A 19540-nucleotide genomic window follows, 5' to 3' on the forward strand; every position below is an offset into this window, starting at 1 on the left:
ATCAAAAACACTGGTTGTGGTAACAGACCAATCTGTGCTGTAGCCCAAAGTCTATGTCACACCAGAAGGCAACAGGTTATGAGTTGGTGAAGTCAAAGAATGTGAATACGAAATGAAGGTGGAGGTCCCAGAATGACCTGTAGCATAGTCCAAGGCCTATGTAAGTGTGATGTCTCTCAACCTGACACACTATTTGCAGTGATGAATAGGTTTTAATTTAAGTTCCATTAATAAATTCCTTATGTGCTGCATAGATCTTTCTCATCAGAAAAGATCGAAAGGGAATGAGGCTGTCTCGTGGGTGTTACATCCTAGCAACCCAAGCAAAGATTCTACTGAAAGTGTGTGTATTTTTACAGATATTAACTTTTAATTTTCTAAGCCAACTTTGTCAGTCTTTAATCACCTTAGAAGGCAACCATAGATGTTCATGCTGCATTTTTGGTATTCTCGTAAACATTAAATGAGAAATAACGAAACATAACTTCAGCCTGAGAAAGTGCACTCTTTCATGGGGACAATTTGTTATCACTCTATTGAGTTTTGAGCTGTGGCCTCCAAAAAACACTGTCATCTGGACCTTGCCCTTAAGGAACACAAAGGAAATGATATCAAGTGGTTAATGTCACACGGAATACATCTGAAGTGTGGTGGAGATATGAATCTTATTTCTCATACGAAAAGTACAGATGGGGTGCAGTAGAGCTGCAAAAGGAGTGGTTATAGAGTGAGTTACAACATTCGCAAAAATTTTTGCTTAAGGTGCTGGAACTTTTTTTTATTCCTGCTGAGCTGCAATTATCTGAGAAGACAGTTGCAGACTAGAGAAGCTTCTGCACAGATGTGTGCACAGAAATGTATTTTAAGGAAAGTGAGAAACTTGGTGGTGAAAGAGTTATTGTCAAAATCAATACTGCAATGTTTCAAAGGAGAAGAGTTGGCAAAGACACTAAAAAAAAGAGGAAGGTAAATATTCAGAGGACTCTAAAGAGGAACACACAAGTGTTTTTTCAAAGTTGTTCCAAAGACACTGAAAGAAGATGCTGCTGAGTGTAATCAAAGAGTGCATACTTCCAGGAACCACAGAAATTTCCAACAGTTTTAGGCAATACAAAAGTTTGAATGATGAAGGTTCCAAGCACTTCACTATTAATCACAGAGTGACATTTAAAGATCTTGAAACAGGTGCAAACAGAAACAGTATCGAAGGCGCTTGGTCAACAATACGATCACTGCATGTAAATAGACAGGGCAAAAAACTTTTGGCAGCTATTTATCTGAATATGTATGTGGTGCAGCAGAATTTATTTATGCATTTTATGGGGTATGCATCACCAGTGTACAAGCCCTTGTGCAATACGTTCATTTTAATAAAACTCTGGTGTTTTTATCATTTTTATATTTTTTGATATTCCTTAGTTGTTTCCATATTTTTTTTGAGGATGTGGTCCATCCGTGTAACTAAACAAAAGGTCATAAGAAGTGAAATGCATGTAGAACAAAAATATAGTCTTATTTAGTTGCATGGATTGACCCCATCTGCAAGAATATAATAATGATAACACTTGTGTTAAATCATTTATTATGTGCTTGTGCATATAAATGTTTTTCTGCAAAATCTCAGTTGCATTGCACAATGATATGTACTACGCTAAAGGATGTTATGTCAAAATGCTGTACATGCTTCTCCAGCGATTGAAATTGAAATATCGTTGTTATTGGCTATCAAGATCAACTATTCTGTAACCTGAGTTTCCTACCATTGCTTGCAGCAGGAGTTGGTTACCAACATACACTTCAAGGTAAGAGCACCGATGGCCCTTTGTAAAACTTTGCCACCCACGTGTAATAGATACCAGTCTTGTTTGCTCAATAGGAAAGACTGAATCACTCATGGGTGAGCAACTGCTACAAATATCATTAAAGGGAAACAGTGCCTTTAAACTGCCACTATAATTTTAATCCATGAACTAGACATGATTTTAATGTAAAGGGAAAAAGATGAAACAAGGTATTGTGAGTGAAACAGAAGCTAATAAGCAGCATGTACACAATTACACCCATTGCAAAACATTTATGTCTTATTACATAATGAAGTCACACATATGTTTCCAGATGTACTATGCACAATACAGAAACATCTCTCAGAAACTGAAGTTCTAAAAAAATGTCTACAGCCTGAGCTATGTGACTTTTTCCCTTAATTTTGCTTAATATTAGATGGATCGTAGTTCTGAATGTGAAATTTTATGACAAATTCTTCACAGGAAATGCCAAAACATTTAACAAAACAGAATGAAGGCTCATATTTGTATAATGGTATAATCAAATATATATTTTGCTACCTGTTGTTTACAAAACTGCACAACACAAAAATTTCACAATACCACATATATTAACCAAATTCTGGTTGTTAAAAAGACCAATGGTATAGAAGTTAATAAACATACAATTATGACAGCGAGTATGTCTATTTGTCACTGTATTATAATGACAAATCTAGTTTCACTGTAAAGTGATCCCTGGACACATGACTAAATAAATAAAATTAACCTAATGGTACATGTGCAAGGCTGTAGGTATAGTAAGATACCAGCCCAGAGAAGTATCTATAAAAATTGTAGTGTAGATCTTTCTAGAATCTAGTATCACAATTACGAGAAGGGAATTTAAGCTGTGTGCCCAGCTGGGGTGGGTTGACAATAATGAGCGAGTCAGACAAAGTTGCACAGACTGTCCTAATACTGTTTGGTAGGATAAACACAATATCGATAAAGCAGAGTTATGACATCACTATTACACACCACACCACAATGGGACATGTACAAAATTATTACTTAGATTTACATGTCGTATGCTGAATTAATAAACATGTGGAAACTCAGCATCTAATATTTGATGGTGCCCATAGTGGACTTCAGGTCTGTAATTAATAATCTTAGTTCATTTACTCTGTTGGCGAGAAAACATGTCAAAATGTTAGTGCGCACTAATTTTTTTTACTCGCCAATTAGCACTGATACGACTATTATTTTTGTTTCACTATTGTTACAAGTAACAGCATTTGGGTATTCTAAAATCACGGTAATTACACCCAATGATAATACTGTTACTAGTAAAAGAATATGTTGCAAGTTTCTATTGGTCATGTTTAATAATGTAAACTTTATAGTCTCTTTCCTTGAACATCAGTACCTCTCACAAGCAATGTGAGTGTACATTTTATGAATGGACAGAATAAATCCTGAAAACAAAAGAACTCACTATCATCTCATCAATCTCAGCCAATATCCCTCAATGTGCTAAAGTGAATTTACAAATGAGAGACATTGGCATTATCTTGTTAAATACAACATTACGAACCATTTATCAAGTCAACAAAAAAAACAGATTTTTAAGGACTGTCAGTGCCTGTTTACATGTCAGCAGTTAATGGCACCAATCACACATCATGAAGTTTTGTTTTATATTAAATATAGGTATATATATATATATATATATATATATATATATATATATTTGAAGTGCATTTACTCACTGGATGTCAGCTGATCTTTCCAAAGGAACTTTGATGTCTGATGGGGCAACACTTTCAGTGCACTGAGAGGTTCCATCAGAAATGTTACTACCCTCGGCAGACACCAGCTACAGGAACAAGAACAACACTAAAATAAAACTTTTACATATGCCAAAGATCTGAAATCATGTATACAAGTCTACATGCAAACGTATTGTACTATACGCAATAAAAACAATTACTGAAAATCTGACACTAGCTTATGGAACAATCTTATTTGTTACTACTCTAAAGTCACTTTCCTTACAACATTTATCGTTTTTACCCCTGCCTCTCGACGTTTCATTCATTTCTCTGATCAGTACTTTCTAAAATGGTTCAAATGACTCTGAGTACTATGGGACTTAACTTCTGAGGTCATCAGTCCCCTAGAACTTAGAACTACTTAAACCTAACTAACCTAAGGACATCACACACATCCATGCCCGAGGCAGGATTCGAACCTGCAACCGTAGCAGTCATGCGGTTCCAAACTGAAGCGCCTAGAACCGCAGTATTTTCTATTTCATTACAAATAAACAAAGGCATCTTGCTACAGCATTTTATTTTCTCCTAAGAAGGAAGGAGATAAAGCGCTTACACTGGAACGGGGCGGGGTGGGGGGGGTGGGGTTAGGGGGGGGGAGGGTAGAAAATGGTTAAGGAGCATAAGGCCTAAAAGCTGTCATGTCGGATAATGACGATAAAACCAGTTGCTAATTATTACTCGGCAAGCCAAACTGGTTACCTAGCCAGGATGGCAGGCACGAGAAGCAGAAGGGGGAGGCAGTACTACCATACATTCCAGTGCTCTTACAAGTGAAGCACTGTCCCATACTACACACCTTTGTGTGTCACTGAATGGAGTTCCCATTTACAAAAAGAACAGAATCAGGATTAACAGTGTCTCTCACGTTGGCTGCTCACAAAGTTCGCTTGCAGAATCCGTAAAACTACATTCCTTGCAACTACTGCAGCTTTCCACAGCTGTGTCCCTCTATTTGTAATCTGCTGTTTAAGTTCCAGATAACAGCAGACACACTGTTCTAATCTATGCTGTCTGATTGTTATATTTTCAGCTTTCCTGCCCATCCAAAGTGTTTCCTCCATTGTAATCACAGACTTTTTTGGCACGATACATGGCCTTTCTAGTCTTTTGATGTCATAGCAGTAACAATAACACAAAATCAAAAGAAAACTAATGGTATGTCCTGAAGGTTAGCATTTTTGGCTAGTAATGCTGAAGTCCTAGGTCTTGTTCCTCAGGACCATATCAACTTTTTCTTTGTTGAAAAGGTCGAAGGAGCTCTCCTCAGCCCTGTGAGGTGAACTAAAAAGTTTTTTGGGTATAAAAGCAACAAGACTGATATGCAAATCACTGAATCAGCATTGCACTGAAAGACCTGAATCAGGCAAGGCAAGACGTACTATTTATTAGCAGCAAAACCACCAGGAAATATTTTTTTCCACTTCAGATGACTGATGTTTTACAACTACTGGTCTTATCCTTTGCAAGATTCCATACGAGTTCTACAGCATTTAGGTCTCAATGGTACAGCATTATTTGTAAGCGAGCCTTTTCTAACAAAAGTTTGTCAATGGGATAAAAAGAAGAAGGCTGACACTCCTTAATTAATGGCAAAATTTTGGCTTACCTTTCCTCCACATATTTTTGATTTTATCTGTCCATTTCTACATGATATTCAGAGAGCAGAAGTGAATAAAAATGAAACTTTGTACCCACAATCAAACGTTGCCTGGCACTGTTGTTTGACAATAGTCTTTAACACACTTTCATTTTGCAACAGTTATTCAGTATAGTGTGGGCAAATGCATGGTTCATTTAAATAAACCACTGGCCACTTTCATTTTGACGCTTCATTTTTTTTCATAAAAAATAATGCAATACCCTCTTTTGTCAATTATGTTCACTAGTCCACACATAATGAAATTCATTCTGGTACATTTTAAAATCATAGCCCACAGAGGGAACAGTTTTCCTTGGGGTTTTTTTTTGCTAGCCTGGAGGTCCAGATCTGGGTGTCAAAAGCTAAGTTTTTGCAGAAAATGGTATTTCCTTGTATTGTTCATTACATCACAAGACACTGTTGTCTAATAACACATCTACCTATAATATACGAGAGATGTGAGAAAAGTAATAAGATTTATTTTCGATCTACCAAAGCTCTTATTTTCTTAATTTATTACTTTTTTTTCAAACTATAATATTGTCCTCTTCGAAGTAGTTCCCTCTGGCATCAATACACTGACAAAGTAGTTGTTACCAGTCTTGGTAGCAGCACTGAAAATCATCAAATGGTAGGGCCTTTAACACGTTGACCAAATTCTTTTGAATGTTCACCAGAGTCACAAAATGACACCCTTTTAAGACTTTTTCAATTTCAGGTAAAGAAAGAGTCAAAAGGACTCATCAGTTGAATAGGGGGGCTGTGGAATAATAGGAATGCTTTCTAAGATCAAAATTTCTGTGATAGAAGTGTCTGTGAAACTTTGGATGTTATGATGCAGCATAAACTTGTCTGCAATATCCAGTTTCACTTGACTCACCTTTTTCCTAATAATTTCAAGAACATTTTTGTAAAACACTTGGTTGAAGGTTTGTCTCAAAGGAACAAATTCTTTATGCCTGATACCACTATTGTCAAAAGAGCAAATCAGGATTGTTTTGATCTTGGATTTGCTCATTCCAGCTTTTTTTGGTCGAAGAGATGTCTCTGTGTGCCATTCCTCACTTTGCAGCTTTGTCTCTGGATTGTACTAAGAAATCCAGTATTCATCATCTTTTATCACATGACAACCATTCTTGATTATTGGCAATCCTCTCAAGATCAATGCAAACGTGCAAACATTTCTTTGATTGCCCTTTTGCTCAGTTGTGATTTCTTTTTGCCCTCATTTCGGCAAAAATCTTTCACATGCACAAAACCTCAGTCAAAATTTGTAGTGCTGTGAAAGTGTATCACTCTTATTGTTAATCATTGTTCTGATCACAAAAACGCATGCATGTGATTGACATTTTTATCGGCTTTTAAAGTCGAAGGTCTCCCTGTGTGAACTTCACCTTCAACGTGTTCTCGGTATACCAAAAATGAATCGTGCCAATGAAACACTTGTGCTCTTGATAAGAAATGTGCCCCATACACCAGATTCAACTTTTCAACGGCCACACTTGCGGATTTTCCAAGTTAACCACAAAACTTGATGGCATAACAAAAACACATCATCACTGATGGTGATCTCAAAAATCATAAGATCGCTGTACACAGCTGAAACTCTGACTGAGAATCTGGAAGGGAAGAAGATACCAGTCAATCCAAGTAGAATAAGAGAGCACTGCCAGATCACTTGCAGTGTTGTCGGTCTCTTTACTTTTCCACTTTCTGGCAGATACTTGAATCCTGCTCCATCTGACATAATGTCACCATTTTTTGCTTGTTAACATGCAGTAGCACCTTCCAACACATTCTCTTGAACACTATCACACTCTTCACATTCTCACTAAAATTAATGGCATTAAAAGGGAGTTGTGACAGTATCCTGTGAAGATGCTTCCTGTAATCACTTTTTGGTGTACATACTGTGCGGTAACAATACATGCTCCTTTGAATTGGAACGAGAATGTACCGAGTCAGGTGACCACTTTAGTTTTTGCTACAGCCAGATAACCAATTCACCATGTTGAGTAATACCAAATAATGCTTCCCAATTAAACGAAGCATTAAAAGATAGAAGTCAAAATACACCAACTCAATTGGCATTTTTCAACAAATGTTACACATGAAAGACTTATTAACAATACTAATTAACAGTAAAACGTGACAAACTACAAACACTGTGACTGAAGTACAGAAGATTGTAATGGAGTGTACCAGAATCAATTTTTTACTTTGTGAGGAATGATTTGTTTCTCAATCTTTGAAAGTCACATTATTGTATTTGCCACAAGAAATTAACACAATTACTCAATTGATACAATATAATCTGTAGAAATACACAGAAAAAAGGCAGTGTGTCAAAATGAATCCTAAAATGGGTGAATGCATGCTGAAATCTTAGCTGGTTAAGTACAGTATCTTTCAGGGATCACTGCTGGGACTGCTGCTCTTCAGTTTCTGTGCGAATAATACTGTTTTCAGTAGCAGATGTCTACGTTGACATGTTTGCAGGTGACTCTACACTTCTACTAAGAGAAGAAATAGAATTAAGAGTTTCTGGAAGTATCAATGTAGATACTAAGATATTTGAATTAAGAATTCTTTTTTCAAGGAAAAATTGAGAAGCTGCCTAAATAGTTCATATGACAAACAATGTCAGAATTGGAAGCAATCAATATTATTGTTGTTATGTTGTAAGTAAAATGATGCAACACCAATGAATAGCCAAATCAAAAGAGTTTGGGAGTATTCACCATACAACAAACAGAATTTCGTAGAAAAAAAATATAACGCTGAATTTACAATTTAAAGTAACCTGTTCAGTAACTGTAGCCAAACAAATACTTGTGACATGATAACTGCTGGCTTCACTTACAATCAAACTATCCCCTTCTAACCTATTATAAACCTTGAGCTATACTTGACATTGCTGTGTCGTCACAAACTTTTGTCTACAAAATAATATCGAGGCCAAAAGAAACACTGCCACTGTTATGTTCAATACCTGATTATAGAAAGATAGACACATACTGCAAATCTACTGCAGATAGCTGTGCTAGTATTAACATTCTTCAACAAGGTGTTACCTCTACCCCTGTACAGTAATTGTCATCTTTTCTTTCATTAATACTCAATTTCATCAAAAACATCAGTAGAGCCAAACGAAGTCTGCCGTAAGCCCAGAAATACAGATGTACAAGAAATCGGGAACTCAAATTACTGGTTATTACTGAAAATCATCTTATATGGGAGTATTGATTAAATTTGCTCTAAAACAAGCACCAGCATATTTCTTATGAGGGAAGTATCCAAACAGTAAATGCAGACACACTTTTCATAATCTACTATAGCCTAATCTACTTACACTTTTCTTAGCAACTCAAAGTCATATGCAGCCTCCACAAAAATATAGAGATCAGTGATGTCAAAGAAAAAGGGTATCAGATGCTTAAAAACTTATTCCAGAGGTTTTACTACAGGCTACATTTTGAAATGCAAATTATTGAGGGTATAATCCATGTAGGTTTACACAACAATTGAAAAGAACAGTGCAGTCTTGTTGAACAAATGTATACATACAGTTTGCCACAACAAATGAAATAGGAGTGTGATTAGAACCTTGGAATTAAATACCTTAGATTAACTGGAAAGGACCATATAAATTCTAAGTACATCCACATTACAAAGCAAACAAATGACTGAGAACATTCAAAAATGAAAGTTTATTTACTCTGGGCCTGTCATATGGTGTAAATGTATTTAGTAACAAGTTTAGTGGGGGATTTTTTTTCCAAAAATATTATAAGAAAGTACACCTACATAAGCATGCAGGACATGTTTAAAACGTAAATTGTGTGTTTTTGTATATTAATGTTTCTGCTGCTTGTGTTTCAGTACATTCATGTAGCCAATGTACCAAATTTCTGAATGATATATTTTAAACTAAAAGTGGATCAAGGTAATAAGCGCAAAATTGTGTTTCTTATTGCAGTAAATCGCAATATTGTTGGAATTACATCCATATGATTCTGTGTTAAGTGTTTGATACATAATTTTGTAAACGATTCTAATATTGGTTAAATTACAAGAACTGCTACATACACAAAGTACTTGGCTTAAAAAATTAGGTTTTGAGCCAGAAAGTAACTGCAAGGAAGTTTATAAGGTTGTCATCACATCTACAGTTATTATTTAGTAACAGCTGGCTGGTTGGTTGCTAATTACAAACAAACGAATGTTAAGAGGAAACTGACCGTAGTGAAAGTTTCTCACCGGGCTCAATTAATAGCCATTACCACAGGATGAACTGGGAAACACTGAAGGCCAAGTAACTGTCAAGTCACCGCTTCCACCGAGACCTTTGCGTAATGTCATCTCTCTTTTCCGAAAGTCCATAACATAGGTAGTACAGACATATGAGGAAAATATCACAAGCTGCGTTGCTATTCTGTTGAGCGAGCTAAGAAATAAAGAGTTTCGGGTTCACTTACCCAGGAAACAACTCTTCCATTAAAACATGGGAGGTGTGCATCATCATCTATTATTTCTTCTTTCACGACACTGAAAATAAAGGCGTAGGTCAATGTAACACTCACGAAATATATGTAACACATTACAGCAGGGCAAGCAATTTCTTGTGTGTTGTCAACAAACATTCCTTCCTGCAACCATAGCTACACGTACACTTCAACAAACTTTCAAAACCTCATTTTAGCATTTTACAAACAGCGTCAAGGTAACAACAGCACGATGACACACGTCTATCAATTTTTATTTATTCACACACGCATATACTTCACTTAAGTTGCTTACCCAAAATCATCGTCCATTGACTTGAAGAAGAATTTATAGTTGGGGCGATTAAGTACATTTTTAAAGTCAGCAAGCGTAACACGTTCAGGGGCAATATTAAGTTTCACTAGGTATGGCGTTTCCTCGTCATCAATGTGATATATAATTTTGGTTTCTTCCATATCAGGGACAAACGTATACACAGGCAATAACCTTCATGAAGACTTCAATATGGCAGGCATGAATCAATCCACAACTGAAGTCAACTTGTGTCTACGATACTATATTAAGAACAGCTTTCTATGTTGCGTTTAATATTGCGACAATCGTCTAAAAGTTGGTATACGAAATTTTCTTGGCCTAAACGTTCTCTTCGAAGCGAAAGCATTACAAAGTTCCCGAGATCACTAACCGCGTTTTTCGAATTCACAAGATCTGTGAGTCACTTGTTCAGTCTATCCAGAGCAGCATTATTTATTTATTATTTTACAAGCGTCAACTTGTTCTAAAATAAAATTACACTCGAAATACAAACTAAACGAATCTGATTATTGTTTGCATCCTATACGACAGTAAGGTCTAACACTACAATAACTTCTGAAACACATACGATCTGTGATTTAATTTCAGAGATAACTTTCGTAAGTGATCGGTAGGCAACCATGTAATACAAGCTTACACGCGACGGTCTACTTTGCCACGTCAGTTTAACCCGAATTTTGGATAGAACTTGATGTGATTCACCATATCGTTGCATTACCGACGTGATTATTGTTCAAAATGAAATAATTTGCGTTAGACAGATATCGTTGACATATCTTCCAAATTCCTGCGGTAAATGGACTGTATTGTCTAAACTTCAACGTATTGCATATGTAAGAGTATACAAACAAGATATTCACCCGAAGAGCGTAAATTGTCTAGAGTGAATAGAATATATAAAAAGGGATAAAAGTCTTTCTAATTGCAAATCAATTCCCAAAATATTGGTACATACCACATACCGTCAGTCACTGAACCCACAAGGATATGTGTTGCAATCTTTTGTTTCTGGTAACTATTAATGACTAGTTCCTCGTTCATCAGATTCGACGCAGTACATGCAGACGATATGTTCTTCACTCATTGTGGTACTGGCCTCAACAATCTGCAAAAATTCTCTTGACAGTACACTCTGTAAAAAGCTTATTGATTTAGAGTGAATGGAATTTTGTTTCATGACAATACATCACTGCAGGTTGTTTTTAGTTTCAGAATCAAACTTACCTCTGATGACCCTACATGTGTCATGTCCTTGCATGTATGTTTAGAAGATAAATAATCATCGGTCTGATGTGTAAAATATATTAATGGCAAATTTATTTGTTAATATGTCTTACGAATAGGGCAACTGAAGTTCCTATTAGAAAACCTTGTTTTCTATTTCTCAAAGAATTGTATCGTATGGTGTTGGCAACTCTAATCATATTCATGATATCCTGTTACTGCATTAGAAAGCGATTATAGTAATCAAGCAATCTTGATGTAAGACTTTCCACAGACTCAGTTTTCTGAGCAAAAAACCAGTTTCAAAGCAAACACACATACACGCACAATGGGGTGGTGGGCAAATAAAATCTGCGCCGTTTACAAGTGCCTGGAAACTATTTTTGCAGTCAGCCAGAAAGTGATGGAGAATATACTGACCATAATTTCTAGTCCACAAGTCCACATTAGTCATTGTGCTCACTGAAAGATAATATTCTTACTTCCTATTTACTAAGCTGGCTCAGGAACTATGAATATGAATAACTGTTTGAGTTTTAACTAATTCATACATTCAGTAAAAGATCACACACACAAAACATAATAATATTCCTGATAATAATAGTAATGTCCCTATCGGAAACAGCACTATTAACAGTTCAGAGACGATCTCTACGGGAAGTACCAGATAAAATGGTCTATCGCCCTGACTTCCATTCACCTCAAGTTATTGTTTGTCTTAAAAGTGTAAAATGATCTCACCACTTGCCGTGCAGTTTTCTCAACATTACAGGCGGCACACAAACACTTACTTTCATGAAATGTAAGTGATCCAGGTCGGTGTACAGTCCTCGAGAGATGACTTCCTGCTTTTACTGAAAACGCGTTTGCTAGATGACCGGGTGTGATGTCATCTGAGGCACAGAGCACACACGCGTCTGACTGACAGGGACAGATTGATATCTTGGTGCAAAGCGTCTCTTTTATCGGCTTCTCTGGCCGTATTTACATATGGGTGCTGCGGACTGCTGAATGGATCTGCTATCAACCGCTCTAGCCACAGATAGCGGCATCTATGTGGCCCCTTTCAGTTTGCTATATATTGACAGAGACCTGGGGTACAGTATAGAGTGTGACCTGGCAAAGATTGCATCAACATCGAGTCATGCCAGTGTTGGGTTTGTGTCGGTTCTGGAGCGCCACGACTGACCTCATTTGAGCTCTTCTGTCAGGAGAGTTAACTTGGAGTTGGAACGGCTACTTGGATCTGGTACAGGGTCACACATTGGTGTGGTTCCTGTTGATTCACTCTGTAGGTGGGACTATACTAGACTTGGCCTACTCCTCAACAAGAAAGGGAAGGGTAAACTGGCTGGGCTGATAGCAGGAAATTTAAAGGGGGGAGGAACTACATCTCATGGTGAAAACTCTTTTTTAATGTAAGATCAGTGTCCAGTGGGAAACTCAGCCAGGCAAGTACTAGAGATGTTAAAAAAGTTCAAGATACTCACAAAAGTAATGTGAAAAATGATGTTAGTATATTTCATCAAAATATTGGGGGATTGAAGAATAAAATTGATGAGCGTCTGCTTTGTTTAGAAGATATAGAAACTGAGAATGTAATAGATGTACTATGCCTGTCTGAGCATCACATTGTAACTGATATGCTAAAGGTTAGCATCAATGGGTACAAATTAGCTGCACATGTAAGTAGAGATAATATGATGACAGGAGGAGTTGCCATATATGTCAAAAGCTTCCACAATGTAAAAAATTTAGAAACTAAACAATTTTGTGTAGAGCAACATATGGAAGCATGTGCCCCTGAACTTAAACCAAATGATGGCACTTTCATAATTGTAACAGTGTATAGGTCCCCCTCAGGGAATTTTTGGGAATTTCTAGATAACTTGGATGCTTTGTTGTGCTATCTGTCAGACAGGGGGAAGCAAATTATCATTTGTGGGGATTTCAATGTTGATTCCCTGAAAGAGTGTAATAGGAAGAATGACCTTGTAGTATTACTCAGTTCTTTCCATTTGAGCTCTGTCATTGATTTTGCTACTCGGATAACAAAGAGCAGCAGTACATTGATAGATAACTTTTTTATAGACCAAGATAAGTTTAAGGACATAAATGCTTATCCTGTTGAGAATGGTCTTTCAGATCATGGTGCACAGCTAGTTACAGTACATGACATAGCTCCATGCAGTATATCAAATCAGACTTTCAAAGCGATGCATTCAATTAACAATATAAATATTGCAAACTTTAGGAAAAGCCTACAGCAGCTAGACTGGGATGAAGTGTATAACGAACCTGATGCAAACTTGAAACATAATTTATTTCATGATACATTTTTAAGGGTATTTGAAAATTGTTTTTCCAAGAAAATAGTTAAACATAATTCCAAGAAAACATATAAAAAACCTTGGCTAACTAAAGGAATAAGAATATCTTGCAACTGTAAAAGAGAACTATATCTAACAGCAAGAGGGAGTACTGACCCTGAAATTGTTCAATATTATAAAAACTATTGTGCGGTACTAAGAAAAGTTATTATAAAGTCCAGAAGCATGTGTATCATGTCTGAGATCAGTAACTCTGATAATAAAATTAAAGCAATTTGGAATATTATTGAAAGGGAAACAGGGCAACCAAGAGCACAGGAAGACTTTAGTGCCATAAAACTGAATGACAAGTGTTCTAACAAACAATCAGAAATTGAAAATATTTTCAATAATCATTTTTTAAATGTTGTGGAGAAAATAGGATCTAGATCTTCACTAGAAGAGGTAAGGCTACTAATAGAAGAGGCCATGCCTGTGCAGTTTGAAACAACTGTAATTCCACCAACCTCTTCATCTCAAATCAGTAAAATAATAAACTCACTGAAAAGTAAAAGCTCTTACGGAATTGATGGCATTTCCAGCAAGGTACTTAAAGCTTGTTCCCCACAGATAAGTAGGATTCTCAGACACATATGTAATAACTCTTTGGAGCAGGGTGTTTTCCCCAATAGACTGAAATATGCCATTGTAAAACCATTGCATAAAAACTACTACCGCCCAATCTCCATTCTGACAGCTCTATCAAAAATTTTTGAGAAAGTAATGTATTCAAGAGTAGCCTCCCATATTAGTTAAAATAAAGTACTGACAAAATGTCAGTTTGGTTTTCAGAAAGGCTTTTCAACAGAAAATGCTATATACGCTTTCACTGATCAAATGTTAAATGCTCTGAATAACCGGACATCACCCATTGGTATTTTTTGTGACCTCTCGAAGGCCTTTGATTGTGTAAATCATGGAATTCTTTTAGATAAGCTAAATCATTGTGGTTTGAGTGGGGCAGTGCACAAACGGTTTAATTCATACTTAACTGGAAGAATGCAGAAAGTTGAAATAAGTGGTTCATGTAATGTTAAAACAACAGCTGATTCCTCAAACTGGGGGGCTATCAAGAACGGGGTCCCACAGGGTTCGGTCTTAGGTCCTTTACTGTTCTTGATATACATTAATGACTTACCATTCCACATTGATGAAGATGCAAAGTTAGTTCTTTTTGCTGATGATACAAGTATAGTAATAACATCTAAAAACCAAGAGCTAAGTGATGTAATTGTAAATGATGTTTTTCACAAAATTATTAAGTGGTTCCCAGCAAACTCTTTAAATTTTGATAAAACACAACATATACAGTTCCATACAGTTAATGGCATAACTCAAGTAATAAATATAGACTTTGAACAGAAGTCTGTAGCTAAGGTAGAATTTTCAAAATTTTTGGGTGTGTCCATTGATGAGAGGTTAAACTGGAAGCAAATCATTGATGGTCTGCTGAAACGTCTGAGTTCAGCTACATATGCTATTAGGGTTATTGCAAATTTTGCTGATAAGAATCTCAGTAAATTAGCTTACTATGCCTACTTTCATTCACTGCTTTCGTATGGCATCATATTCTGGGGTAATTCATCGTTGAGTAGGAAAGTATTCATTGCTCAAAGACGTGTAATCAGAATAATTGCTGGAGCCCACCCACAGTCATCCTGCAGACATCTATTTAAGGATCTAGGGATCCTCACAGTATACATATTCACTTATGAAATTTGTTGTTAATAATCCAACCCAGTTCAAAAGTAATGGCAGTGTGTATAGCTATAACACCAGGAGAAAGGATGATCTTCACTATGAAGGGTTCAATCTGACTTTGGCACAGAAAGGGGTAAATTATGCTGCCACAAAAGTCTTTGGTCACCTACCAAACAGCATCAAAAGCCTGACAGATAGCCAACTAACATTTAAAAATAAATTAAAAGAATTTCTAGAAGACAACTCCTTCTACTCACTGGCTGAATTTTTAGATATATGCAAATGATTAGCATTCCAGCACAACAGCAGAATGCAAATAGGAGTAACACTATCAAAATTCTGTTTATAGGCATAGCTTATGCACTGAACTTCTCATTTAGTAACCGTATTTGAATGTAGTTTATTTGTGGGAAAATTTATTTATACCACAGATAAGAAGGCGAAATGTCTGCCAGCATCCGACATCTGACAGCAGCAAGGTCTTCGCCCATTGGGACTGCAGTTTATTGTTCCAAGATATTGCTTTCGTGTATGTGGAATCCCGTGGCTGACATCCAAATGTGGAATCAGTGGGATCAGAAGGGCAATAAACACCATGCAGGATCTCAGTCACAACTCAAGTTTAATGGCCAACGCATCAGAAACTTGTGTACAATATTTTCTGAGTTCTTGCCACTAAATAACATCCACAACAGGTGCTGTGGATGGAGTAAGAGCGGAATTCAGTAGTCTATTCAGGGTCAAAATGGTTCCTTCATCTATGTTCTTATCTGAAAAGTTGTTTACGTGTGTTCTATTCTGTGAGAGGACACCAGTCATCTCACAAATATAAGGTGCTCAAATTTCTTCATTTATTTTGGCATTTTAGTGTCCTATGATCACTGAACTGTAGTGAACTATTCAGAAGCTCCAATCTGCCCGCCAGCTAACCAGATCCACAAACTGATTGTACTCCATTCATCGCTGGTTTCTCCAGCCAGGGTCTGATTGCTTGTCAGCTCCTATGATAATACTGGAGATAAATGGTGGGAGCACTCCACTTAGAACACTGACTTACTCGCTGATTAACTGGATCAGCTGACCAGTTCTAAATCTTGAAAACATAGCTTGTCTCACCTTAACACGACATTCATCTTCAATCAACCTAAGGACATCGCACACATCCATGTCCGAGGCAGGATTCGAACCTGCAACCGTAGTGGTCGGGCGGTTCCAGACTGTAGCGCCTAGAACCGCTCGGCCACCCCATCTGGTTGTGCAGTATGTCCTTTGGTCCTATCAAGAGAGTAAAATATCTAAGTGTTGCCATCTTCAGTGGCTTACAATGGCTTGACTACACAGGTCTATTTACTGGGAAACTGAATGTCGGGCAAGACTCGTTTCAAGGATTATCAGAAAGTGGAACTCATCTAAGGAAGATACTGGTTACAACCTATTGTGGGCTCGTTTCTGAGAGATGTTTCTCTGTCTGATACACTCTCTAGTTCAGCACAAAAGAATAGACAGGAAAGATTTAAAATACAGCTGCATTAAAAATATTCATGTTAGTCATCGCAATATAGACGTAAATCAGTGAGAGAAAGAATTCATTTAACATTCTGTGAATCCACTTTCCGAGTAAAAGTACTACATCCTGCACACATATCAGGCCTTGACATACAGGCAAAAGAATGATTCAGATTTTACACTCAGTTCATGACAGGATCATTAGAGACTGGGTACAAGCAGGGATTGTAAATGAATGGGGCATGAAAACAGCTGTGGCCTGCACAAAGACATCATTCTGGCTTTCTCTTGAAGAGATATGAAAGCTAAATCAGAATGGTTCGATTTGTACTTACACCATGTTCTAGTTGGATATGAATTAAGCACCTCAACCAGTGTGTCCTTCACTTAGTATGTACAGGCAACTGTCCCTGTATATGACTCACAAGTGGAGTAAAATACTGATACTCAGAAAGAGGAATATTGTTCATAAACGTGTCCACCATTGGTTGTGCCAAATAATCTCCTTAGATGAGTTCCATTTTCCAATAATTTTTTAAATGAGTCTTATTGTGACATCCAGTTTTCCAGCAACTAGATCTTCGTACCATCGCCCACATGCCACATGAAAGCTGTTGCCCAGAAACTTTTGAGCTAAAATAGTTCCATGAATCAGGAAAAATCACAAAAACAGTTGTTGATAATGGACAGCTGTTCCTACAACAGGGCTGAAGAAAACATCTACAAGCAAACTAGAGTCCCTGCAGTTGTCTTGCATTGTACATATAGTCGTTGGCATAAAGCCTCGCCACCATGGAGATCAAATGCGAATCATTCACTTAAGATGACAATAAAATTGGCTGTCGCTCGGAGTTCCAATTCTCGTCACACTCATGAACTGGCAGTGCTGCAGGATATGGTAGTTTCTGGAGGAAGTGTTCTCATCCACTGACGCTGTTTTGGTGCTGCATAAAATCATGATTTATAACTAAACATCACAGAATGAAAACGCAAATTAGAAAGTTTGAGCTCAACTCCTTCCTCTAGTTTTTAAATTGCACTTCGTGTGTTTCCCAAATATGTCAGTCTGATGGAAGCGAAAAAATAAATTACTTCATTTTCTAACAACCAGTAGTATGAAAATCTTTCAAAAACATTTCTGTTAACGAGCTCGTGGCTGTCTGTCTCGGTCAGAACAATTTCTGCTCAAGAGTTTCCTTTGTGTGCAGTGGACGCTGGTCACAGGTCTCCTTACAGCAGGTTTTGTCTGTTTATCTTATCACAATGCATTACACTTGTTGCCTATAATGTGCAGTGCATGTTTCTGCACTCAAAATGCCACTCACGAAGTTATTTTTACTATAGTTTGCTTTTCCGCACGAAAAACCGGGCAATAACTGTGGGCTAACACAGTGGTATAACCATTGCTCATGCACCACGTGACGTGATTAATAGTGAAGTATCGTATATAATTTAACTCTGTTGGAAAAATTTATTGTAAAAAACAAATTGGTGTAAAAATTTGTGGCGTTTCTGCTTGGGATGTTGTCATGCAGCTTGCTACAAGAACCACAAGGAAAATTCGTTTTGGAGCAAAAATGCGCTTCAGACTTCGCTTGATGACGTTATTAACTCTGAACCACATGGTCTGTACAGGTGGGAAATTGAAAAACTACTTGAGTATTGTCAGATTGTTTTAAATAATATAAGAGAATTTATTGCTGATTATTAATTTCTTTCTTATGTTTCTCTTTTGTCTCAACAAACGAAAAACACTGTAATATTTGCACTGTGCTAGCGCAAATGAATTACATCTTATTTTGATAACCTTATGATGAAAGATGATTTTAATAAAACGTAAGGCACCTGTAGCATGAGCGTGCCCATATCGTCATAAATTAATAGAATACTACGCACGGTTGATCTAGAAATTGCCTGTGTCTTCATGCAGTCCTGTGTCATACTGTAGTCACATTACAGGATTACCATGACAGTACTGAAATGCGGCAGTAGGAGGAGACCCGTAATGAAACTCAATAACCAAACTTTTCACCGCTACAATTTCATCAATAAAATTATGTATTCAAAAGAAACTAAAGATTATATCAGCATAAGCAGATATTAAGCAGGTATTAACAAGACTGCAATTGTGTATTGTCATAAACCTTCACCTTTAGATCTGTTGGGTACTGAACCAAGATTCCTTAAGATTCCTTACTGACTTTCGACCTGTCTCTTCGTAGCTCTGTCACAGATGAGGTAAAACGCTTTTCTCCAGTAAGACTGGGACTTCTCCAGAAAGACTAGAAATGACAGCTAACACAGCTTTCAGTTTACTGTGCGACCACTTTAGCACTCATACAGGACACAGAAATGGCATTCATTTCCCTCACTGAACCATTGATAGCTGTGACAGATAATATGCAACGTTAAAGATGAGTTTAGTTGTAGCTTCTGTGTGTAACGACCCTTCTGGACTCATAAACATAGGCTGGACTCATAAACTTAAATTTACTATCTCGATGTCGCACGTTAAATTAGGACAATGCAGAATATTTAACTGAAATGACAAGAAAATATCAAGTGAATACAGCAAGGTCATTGTGAGCCGCTCGAGCAAGTATGCTGACTGTCACAGAGTCTTAAACATATTGTGTGATACTGCTATGTGTCAATTACAGCAGTCGAAAGAAGAAT

General features: G+C 37.0%; 1 protein-coding gene across 2 annotated transcripts in view; it reads right to left on the reverse strand.

The window, feature by feature from the left end:
• Window positions 1–10620, reverse strand: part of LOC126470180 (segment polarity protein dishevelled homolog DVL-3) — a 122709-nt gene extending 112089 nt beyond the window's left edge. For both annotated transcript variants that reach the window (XM_050097835.1, XM_050097834.1), the window contains exons 1-3: window positions 10044–10620; window positions 9722–9791; window positions 3539–3645 (exon numbers count right to left, since the gene is read on the reverse strand). In XM_050097835.1, the coding sequence (XP_049953792.1) occupies window positions 3539–3645; window positions 9722–9791; window positions 10044–10204 (338 nt within the window). In that variant the 5' untranslated portion in view covers window positions 10205–10620. The remainder of the gene's footprint in view (window positions 1–3538; window positions 3646–9721; window positions 9792–10043) is intronic.
• Window positions 10621–19540: the final 8920 nt, after the last annotated feature.

Source organism: Schistocerca serialis, chromosome 3 (assembly GCF_023864345.2).
Source record: "Schistocerca serialis cubense isolate TAMUIC-IGC-003099 chromosome 3, iqSchSeri2.2, whole genome shotgun sequence".
Taxonomy (NCBI): Eukaryota; Metazoa; Arthropoda; class Insecta; order Orthoptera; family Acrididae; genus Schistocerca; species Schistocerca serialis.